The sequence below is a fragment of the Vicia villosa genome, unplaced genomic scaffold, assembly GCF_029867415.1.
Source record: "Vicia villosa cultivar HV-30 ecotype Madison, WI unplaced genomic scaffold, Vvil1.0 ctg.003020F_1_1, whole genome shotgun sequence".
In the NCBI taxonomy this organism is placed as follows: Eukaryota; Viridiplantae; Streptophyta; class Magnoliopsida; order Fabales; family Fabaceae; genus Vicia; species Vicia villosa.
Window position 1 is genome coordinate 133,290 of NW_026706094.1, and position 10,357 is coordinate 143,646.

The window sequence follows — 10,357 nt, forward strand, 5'->3', positions numbered from 1 at the left end:
AAAAATGGAAATTAAAACAATTAAAAAAATAAAGTAAACTTAAAAAAAATTGCTTTTCAAGATCGATCTACAGAAATACGAAGGTAAAATTGTCATTTCGATAGTGCGCCTAAATGTTATGGGATGGGTTGAAAAATTTTCTTAAAAGAATCCGATAATGTTATATTTTTTTAATAACTAGATATGAACTAGCATTTTTTTTTTTTAAATTATCAAATTTTTGGTTGGTTGTTTTTGAAATTTTTTTGATAAGAATATTTGTATCATTACCAAAATATATGAGAGTATCAAATATAAGTTGAAGGGTCTCTGGAAGAATTCTTTTCTTTTCTTATATCTTGCTATCTTTTAAATTTTTTTTCTTATTTTTCATATATATATTTTAATTAAATATATTTTTATCTCATTAATATTGTGATCTTTTTTTTATACTCAAACAATATAATTTTTTGTTGTCAAATAGAGATGAATAAATGAGATACTGCGTCATTGTATTTGATGTCTTGCATAAATATTAAGATTAAACTATACAAAATACAAAATTTAACTAATTACAAATTACATTTTGAATTACATTAAAGTTTTTCTTTAGTAAGGTTAGCAATTGATTAATGGAGTACTATTAATGTGTAGTTAATTACTTTGAGAGGGAGTAGTATTAAAACCTGAGTTAAAGGAGTAGAATTTTGGTAATAAAATTCGATGCATTGACCAAGACGAAGACTATTAGCCAGTGATGATACTATAGTTCAGTTGCACCAGAAACACACAGATTCACTCGCACAACTCGTTTCTTCGCGTACATCCTATTTCTCGATCTCATTTCATCAAATCCCTAACCTATTGTAAATGCGATTTGCAATCTCTGATTCGTAGCTGCAGAAATGGCCACAAACCTTGCCAAATTTCTCATTATACTGTTTTACACTATTTCGATCTGTAACGCCGTCACGATTCCAAGTCCAATTTCCGATTCTCACCGTTCCGCTGCTTTACAACTCTTCGATGAATCCTCTTCAAGGTCAATTTACTCTCTCCATACTCCAACCGTATTTTTCATGCCTAGTTTGATTTGGTTGTCAAATACACGCTTAGCTTATGTGTATTCATTTGTTAAATTAATTATTTAGTTAATCAAATATGAGTTGACATAATCAATTATTAATAATTATTAATTAATTATATTATATTATGATCAATTGTTATAGGTATGTTATCAATTAATATTTTAGGTTTGGAATAGTTTGTTGAAATTCTAGGTTAGAAGATTATGTAAGAAAACTTATTTTTGTTCTTGCTATTTCTTATCAGTTTAGAAGAAACCTATGAGGCTCTAAGAGTATTTGAGATACTTGAGCTTGAGAATAAGCCTGATGTGAGTGTAACCGCTTGTCGGAAGGTAGTGGAAAATCTCGGATCGTCATCCTATCTGAAGGATTCGTTCTATGCCTTAAAGGTCAATGGCATTTTAAAATGCAAGGTTGATAGGGGTGTTTTCCAGGTAATTTTATGCTATGGTGTTATTTTAATGCGGAGTTGAGGCTTGATTGTCTGTGCTTTTTGTTGTGTTTTTAAATAGTTGATGCTAGAAATTGCTTATTTTGTAAAGGATATTACTTCAAGACTTAAAGCTGCCGTCAATGATGCAAGTACTTTGGTTGACATATACTATACAATAGGAAGTTTGGTTCTTATAAAGGTAATTCTCCAAACTTTACTCAATTTGGTACTTAAATTGGTAAAGCCTAGTGGGCTGGTAAATGGGCTTTAATTGGAATCCTATGGGGATGCTGGTGCATTATTTTCTTGTCCATTCAATTCTTGGTCATGATAAATTTGTCTCTCAGCCTGCCTATCTAGTTGATAAGTAAAATTCTCCTGGCACTTCTAGTACTCTCCTAATATGTCAGTTTTTTTAGTATGTTATTTTATTAGTGGAAATGCCTCCTCTTTTCAGAAAGGTGTTTTTATTGATTTTATATTGTAGCTTGCTGATTCAAATGTCATATATTATTTTCCATTATGATTTTTTTCTCCTTTTGATCTCCCCTTTTTCTGTTTACAGGATCAGGCACCTGATGTCGATGTACTTCTTGCCGATGCCGATGGGACATTCCATTCAATCAAGGTCTGTTTTCATTCATTATCTTTGGTATTGACTATTCAGGGGGACTTGGTTTGCTTTGCAATAACTACCATTTTGGTCCCATCGAATGTGGCAATAGAAGATTCGATATAAGAACTACACCCTTTCCAGTTTTATTAGTTTTACTTCATAACTTACATAAGCTTTTGGTTGCTTCAAATGCACTTCAAACTCTCATGTTCATTGTGATGCCATGTTCTTCACTATTGGGTATTGGCAGGCTCTGAGCCAAAGTGATGGAAGATGGCGCTACAGTTCTGATAATCCAGAATCTAGTACCTATGCTGCTGGTAATGATTTATATAGAAATACGTTGAGGTTCAAGTTCTCTCTATGTATTATTATTTTTTGCTCTGAAACTGGCAACACAGAATCCCTCCAACTAGTGCTGTTTATCTTTAGTTACAAATTAGGCTACTCATGTATTTGACAGGATTAGCACTTGAAGCATTGGCTGGAGTCATATCATTAGCATCTTCTGAAATTGATCAGTCTAGGGTAATACTCTGAATCTTAAATTGGTTAGTTGTTTTGCGTATTTTAAACTTAAAAGGTTGTTTAGTTGAAAATTCTATATGTGGTCAGCAAATTCATATGAGTTTAATTATATGCATTATAGTAGTACGGTATGCAAGATTATTGTCAAGATTTTTTCATTAGAATATTTTTAAACCAATAAAACACCTGACTGGAATTGTCAATTAAAAGTGAATAGAAGTGGGGGCCAAGTGATGAAAAAAATTAATGCTGAAAAATATGATGCTAAATTTATTAGCACTTCATTTTTCTTGCAATTTATCTATTTTGTTGTTTATGATGCATCATAGAAACATACCTTGTCTTGGGCCTCCTTGTATGTTTATCAATGTATTAAATTAGCTTTTTATTGTCAGGTAAATACGGTGAAAAGTGATATATTGAAGCTCTTTGACAGCATCCAGAAATATGGTATGGATAAATTTGCTTTTACCTTGTTCAAATTGTACTGTGAATGATCATTTATATTTTTGGAATTTTCGCACATGTGTGGCAGCTTGGTAACATTTAATAGATTTTTAAATTTTTTTTTATTAATGTAACATTCTAAATATCTCCCTATGCTAGACTGCCAGTGCCTTTTATGCTTTGTTACTTTTTTGTTCTTTATTTAGTTCTTTTATGTGTGATTTTCTTTGTTTATGAATTGACTGCTTTGCAAATTTGTAATCACCTCATTGGAGAAGTATCCTTAGTTTCACTTTTCTTCAGTTAATAAAATATTAAAATGTTTTTTTTTTTAGCATTACGGAAAATTTTCATTCGGTGTTACAGACATTTCTTTGTAGGGTTCAATTCAGTTGACTTCTTTTTCAGTTGCATATAATGGTTCTAAAAGATTAAAATATTTTTCATAATATCTTGATATTATCTTGAAGTGTCTTGATTTATCTCATATGGTTTTTTAATTCCTGGAGTATATTAGATTATTTCTTAATATTAGTGTCCATACTTCTTACTTCTTTCTTAGTTATTAACATGATTTGTTTCTTTATATACTTTGGATTTGGAGTCGCGTATTAGTACAAGGATTAGCACTTATTCTTTTTTCAATTTTTTTACGCAAATCATCAATCATATCAAATCATAGTCATGATTCAATCTTTATTATTGTTGATCAAGTTAGTATCCCACTTTGAACAGACCTGAATATAGAAGACCCGTTACTTTTGTTTAGCTTCTTAAAAAAGAGAGGACATGTCTCCTAAAAATGCTTGAGTCTTGACAATCTATTTTTTGTGGCAATCAAATTCTATATATCTTGTAGGGCTGGGAATAGGAATAATCGTTTTATGTTGCTTTAGTGATACAATCTTGCAGGGTGTTTCTGACATCAAATAAAATGACTTATTCTGTTGGCTGGAAGATTTTTAGGCATTAATAAAACTTCTATGCTCCTCCCCCAAAAGATTGATTTATTCCCCGGAAGTTTCTCTAATTTTTGTTATTGATTATTGTAATAAATGGCCTTGCCTTTTTTCATACAACATGCTTCACCCTACTGGTCTCAGATGAACATTTTATCTTTTTTTTCAGATGATGGAACATTTTATTTTGATGAGAAATTTGGCGGTGGCCGCGAGCATCAGGGTTCTCTTTCCACATCTTCTTCAGTTGTTCGAGGGATTACATCATTTGCTGCTGTAACTTCTGGAAAAATAGATGTATGTGAACTTTGAAATGTACGAGAATGCGCTCTAATTTTTTTATCCGCTTGAATTTTCTGTTCATGCTTTGGTTTTGCATTGCCAGCTTCCAGGGGATAAAATATTGGGTTTAGCAAAATATTTATTAGGCATTGGACTTCCAGGAAGTGCCAAGGACTTCTTTAATCAAATTGAATCATTAGCTCTTTTGGAGAGCAAAAGGCAAGTGCTTTTCAGGAAAATTTTCATAATATTAGTACAGCTTTATAGTGGTGTATTTTCCCCCCTCTCGTCTCTTCTTCTTTGCACACATCTTGATATCTCAATAATTATTTATTAACAAAATATGCCTTGAATTTCTTGTACTGGTGTAGGGTTCCCGTTCCATTAGTTCTTTCACTTCCTGCAACAGTTTATTCATTGTCCAAAAAAGATCAGCTCAAGGTAAGCAATGAAGTTAAAGTTTCTGAAGTCCTTAATTTGGGAGTGAAATGATTAGTTGATGGTGCACACTGGTTTTCTGTTTTGGGTCCTCAACCACCTAATAAGATTATGTTTTTATCACTCTTTTTTATCAAAATATGTTGGTTGACTCAAATATATTAAAGGTTACTGATAAGTTCTCAGTTCCAGTTAGGCTTTCTTTCACAGGATGCTACCAGTTATTATTGGTTCTTTCATTTTCAAAGTGTCCTTTTAAATTCTTCATCTCAACACTCCTATGTTCCGTTGTTTTTATTATGTTGTGGAGCTTTATAAACTCTTCCCCCATTTCTCATGTGTTGAGTCTTTTACATGCAATACTATACTAGCATCGCATGGACCAGTTATCTGCATTAATAGTTCTTCAGTTTTTTAATGAATGTGCAGCTTTTCACTTAGGACTATATGACAGATTTCTATTTCAAAATTAAACAGGTTACGGTGAATACAGTACTTGGTTCAGCTGCACCACCTCTTACAGTCAAGCTTGTCCGAGCTTTCCACACCGATGCTAAAGATTCGGCTGTTATTGAGGGCAAGGTGAGTGACGAGTTAATGATTTTTTTTAGGAGTGGGCGTCATAGAGTAATTTGGTTTATGGGATTCTTTATTATCTCTGGTCTGTTCTACTTTCAATTGTTTGAGTATACCTCCCTTATTGTGTTCTACAGGAACTCCAGTATGATCAAAGTAGTGGACTTCATGTCATGGGCTTCCCAGATATTGTGGATGTGGGAACATATGTGTTTGTTTTTGAGGTATTATGTTTATTTAGTGATTATTTTTCCTTTCATTATACCAAGGTGTATTTATTTGTATCTGCTTGTTAATTATAATGTTTTAAGCCTATTTTTGTAGACGGTGCTTCATGATTCTGGTAGTGAAAATGATTATGCTATCGGAGGCCAAATTCACGTGCCAATATATGTCACTGGCATTGTTAAAGTTAGCAACGCAGAAATTTCAGTTCTTGGCAGTGATCTTGGAAGTGATGAAACCCAGAAAACGTATGTTTCAATTAATGATTTGAAAACATCTCTGCAATTATATTCAGGATCAGTCTACTTAATTATCAATTAGTATGTTTCATTGTCATATGTTTGTCAGTTTTATGCAGTGTTTGAAGTTTGAGCTGAATACATATACATTTAAATCTTGGTTTTGCATTTTTGTTAGCAATTCTATTAAGTATGTTTTTATTTCTTCACTTCAATTTAAATCTTTGTTTTGTGTTTCTGTGCAGGCTAGATTTGGCTGGAACTGATGTTGTTTCACTCTCAGCTAACCATCTTCAAAAGTTGCGTTTTTCTTTTCAGTTGACAACGCCTCATGGCCATGCCTTTAAGCCTCGCCAGGTTTGCAGGAGTTGCATTAGAACTTGTAAATGAATGTCATTTCAGTTGTCTCTTTATTAAACATTTGTTCTTCTTCAGGCATTGCTTAGGTTGAAGCATGAGACAAAGTATGAACACATCTTCGTGGTTGGAAATACCGGCAAGAAGTTTGAGATTATTCTCGTTAAGTATCTCCTATTGTATATTCCATTGTCTTGGTTAACATGTCTATTCTTGAGTACTTATTGAGTTTGTTACAATTCATAATAAATAGAAATTACACAACGCTGAAGTCAGGACAATTTGTTTTAGTGCATAACTGCTACCATTCTGAATATTAGAAATCAAATTAACTTAAAGTGGAAAAGGAATGTATGTTCTAGTTTTAATATAATGTGTCTTTAACAACTTGTAACGGAGGGTTTATTTATCTATTAGGCTGTAATTTTGTCACCTGCATGTTTTGGCGAAGACTGTTTTGATCATTTCATTCTCATTATCTATCCATATATAGTTATTGTTTTGCTGAAATTCATAATTTTGTCTTTTAGGATTTTCTTGGCTTGGTGGACAAATTTTATTATCTCTCTGGAAGATATGATTTTGAGCTGACTGTTGGTGATGCTGTCATGGTATCAAGCACTACTTGATTTTGTTAGTTTCCCCTCTCCCAGTAATAGGAAAGGCAATCTGAACAATTACTATTTATGATTTCAGGAGAACTCTTTCTTGCGGCCACTTGGTCATTTAGAATTAGATCTTCCAGAAGCACCTGAGAAAACAGCGCATCTTCCCCCACTACCTGTCGATCCTTACTCAAGATATGGGCCAAAAGCAGAGATAGCTCACTTGTTTAGGGCTCCTGAAAAGCGACCACCCCAGAATCTCTCTCTTGCCTTTTTGATTGTGACTCTTTTGCCATTCATTGGCTTTTTGGTTGGGGTAAGTCCTTTAATAGTCCTCCCTAAAAAGTGGCACATGTATACGTTGATGCGATCAAGATAATAGGCAGTGGATGCAATGAAAAAAATAAAAATAAAAAATGAAAAATGAAAAAAGAAAGTTTTCTAAAAATGATAAATTATTTGTATTGTATGTGTTAGCATATAGGTATACTTTACTTATATATTGGAAGATAAGACAAGGGAGGCCTGATTTTCTTGGCACTTTCCTTCTGTATTGTTGTACTTTTGTAGTTTCATGAACAAAGTCATGGTTTAGCTATCTTGTTTCTTCTTGTTTGGACTATGTTCCTGTATGTTACTTAACTTTTGCCATTTCTTTACATCATTCACAGCTATTGCGCCTCGGGGTGAACTTCAAGAACTTTCCTTCTTCAGCACTTCCTGCCACATATGCCATCCTATTCCAACTTGGCACTGCCGCAGTTTTATTGCTTTATGTTCTTTTCTGGTTGAAGGTATGCCTATTCAGCGTTCCTATTGAACCTGTTTCTGTCAGTTTCTTCTGTTGTGATAACTGTTAGTTCATATAAAGTAGTGGTAATGATTAGAGACAATACCATAATATGCTTGACTAGCAGAGATGGTGTGAATGACCCCTTATTGGTTTTTCAGATTTTGGTGGAACGAAGTTCAATTTCTGTTTCTTATGGCAGAAAAGTATCTATATGAAGTTCTTCTCTCTTTGACATATTTGTTTTTGTGCAGCTGGACTTGTTCACTACACTCAAAGCACTAGGGTTTTTGGGTGCTTTTCTGATGTTTGTGGGACATAGAATTCTTTCTCATCTTGCTTCAACATCAGCTAAGCTAAAGTCTGCTTGAGTAAAAGGAAGATTGGCTAATGTCTATTTATGAAGAGATGGCATGGTTATCTCACTTATCTGAGGCTTCCCTTGAAAGAATGGCACTAATCAAATTTTGTAGGACCTTTGATGTAGCCGTTACAATTTAGAGAACTCAATCATATCAAAAAGAGAAAGACGTTGTCTTGATCTTGCTTGATCTTGATGAAAGCCATAACGTGAAAGCCATAACGTGCAAGTACTCGTGCTTTTATAGTCTAATATCATGTATTATCATTCTATACAACATGAAGTATTTTGCTAGTTGAGGTTTGAGGGTTATCATTTATTATCTGGAAGTTTCATCGAGCAGGTATTACTATACTGGTACGAAGGGTTTTTTGTACAAGCAGTTTCCATAAGATAAAGTGCATTGGTTAAGAGAATAAGGCGACAACAAAAAACCTTTCCATAAAAAAACTAACCATAAGAACAATCAAAGCAAAATATACTGCATAACTAATTAGGAAGGAATTCTTAACCCACAAAGAAGAAAAGAACCATCATACTTTCATCCAGTTCTTTAATGATCAACTCAAGACCTCTAACGCAAGCAACACTATAGACATTAATATGGTGGCGAAAAACAAATTACTCGAGGATATGAGAGCAGGTCTTAACAAACCCTTCACTGAAGAGGTTCTCAACGCCATAACTAACCTAAAAGCAACTTCTTCCTATGACCCAGATGGAATCCCTGCTCTTTTCTACTAAACTTTACGTAACATAGTTGGCACCAATGTCACTTCTTCTACTCTTAGCATTCTCAATAAAAATGATTGTCCTAAAATATCAGTAATACTATGCCTTTTCCTAAGAATGAAAATCTCTCCCCCTTCTGATTATATACCTATAGCCCTTGTAATGGTACCCTTAAAATTGTCACAAAAACTACAACTAGAATCGGCCCCCTCAAAAACTCAGACCTTCAACTTCATTATTGACCAAGTTTAACAAAGCATTAGCTTAAGCCATCCCCACTTACATTATGATCTCCTTGATTCCTATATCCATTTTCATGAAAATGGAAAAATTAATGTGCTAGTTTTGGCGGGGCGAATAATGACAAGGACAAGTAAATTCACTGGAAAAATAATCTCAATTATGCAGGCCAAAAAATGGAGACTTAGGTTTTTAGACCAATTAGAGAATTTAACGAAGCCCTGCTTGCGAACCAAAGGCTTTTGGGACAAAATATGGAAATCTCAAGTCACTCATAGACATCAAGTGCCTATATTAAACATAAAAAATAAAAAATAAATAGTTTAATTACTTTAATTCCTAAACATCAAATATTTAAAATACCAAAAAAATAAAAATAAGGTTTAAAATTACAAAAACAGTCATTCATTTGTTTTAAATAAATTTTGTTCTTTTTTCAAATCAAATTCCTTAAAAACACACTATAATAAACTCGGACTAATCAAGGGCTTAGGTTACGCTTTGTTTGAGCAATTACTTGTCTTCCACCCAAACAAATTTCACAATAAACTTGGGATTAAAAAAAAGGGTGAATGTACATTCATTTGTTTCTCGATTAATCAGAGGCTTGGCGTATGTTTTGTTTGAGCGATCACTCATCTTCCGCATTTAAAATCAATTACAAATCAAACTAACTTTTACCGCCCAAGCGCGACTAATTTTTTTTACATTTAAAATCAATCAACACATAAATATTTTATAACAACAAACTACGAGGCTTTGAGTTTCCCATTGCACTTAGGAATATGTAGCAGCAGGATTTAACATCTTGTCAAACACATTAATATAGAACTAAAATTTTCCCTCTTGTAAATACTTTCAAAAAGAAGAAACTTAATACTTGCAGGGTGCTAATACTTTCCCACCCGAAACTGGTTGCGACGATCATGTTTCGTTCTTCAAGGTTTTTACCGATATTTCCCTTTAAAAATAAAACTTCGTAGACGAATCTGTTTATTTTGAGCGTCTGTACGCTCGAGTATTTTTCGCTCCGCGACACATTTACGGATAATTTTTCTAATTAAGGTGTCATATGTGATCCCTTGTGCCCCAGATATAACTTTAAAATATAGTCAATCAATCACTATTTTATAAACAGTGTCTCAGAAAATTAGGTCTAGTTTGGCTCCCAACTCACTATTTATTTCAATAATATCAAAAATTTATCCTTCATAGACTATTTATATAAAACCATTCCTGACATGGACACCTACAACACCTCCCTTATAGTCAACATCATTGACAATATTCAGATAACTAGAAAATCTAAGGTCTTTGAAAATAAAGACATACATGTAGATGATATCATTTGTAGAGCTATTTAAGGCATTAACAACTACTCCGATGCTAATAAACCTGCCAAGAACTGTAACCACGACAACAACAAAAACGACATCAAAGACACAACATATGTGAGGCAAAA

The 10,357-nt window shown here is 33.2% G+C and overlaps 1 protein-coding gene across 1 annotated transcript; it reads left to right on the forward strand.

The window, feature by feature from the left end:
* Nucleotides 1-640: 640 nt before the first annotated feature.
* Nucleotides 641-8,222, forward strand: LOC131640271 (dolichyl-diphosphooligosaccharide--protein glycosyltransferase subunit 2-like). Its single transcript, XM_058910680.1, has 19 exons — nt 641-1,021; nt 1,312-1,501; nt 1,610-1,699; nt 2,066-2,128; nt 2,367-2,436; nt 2,580-2,644; nt 3,040-3,094; nt 4,220-4,347; nt 4,436-4,551; nt 4,704-4,773; nt 5,248-5,352; nt 5,484-5,570; nt 5,671-5,819; nt 6,056-6,167; nt 6,246-6,329; nt 6,698-6,778; nt 6,864-7,088; nt 7,444-7,566; nt 7,817-8,222. The coding sequence occupies exons 1-19, from the start codon at nt 885-887 to the stop codon at nt 7,931-7,933; spliced, it is 2,067 nt and encodes a 688-aa protein (XP_058766663.1). The 5' UTR covers nt 641-884; the 3' UTR covers nt 7,934-8,222.
* The last annotated feature ends 2,135 nt before the right edge of the window (nt 8,223-10,357 follow it).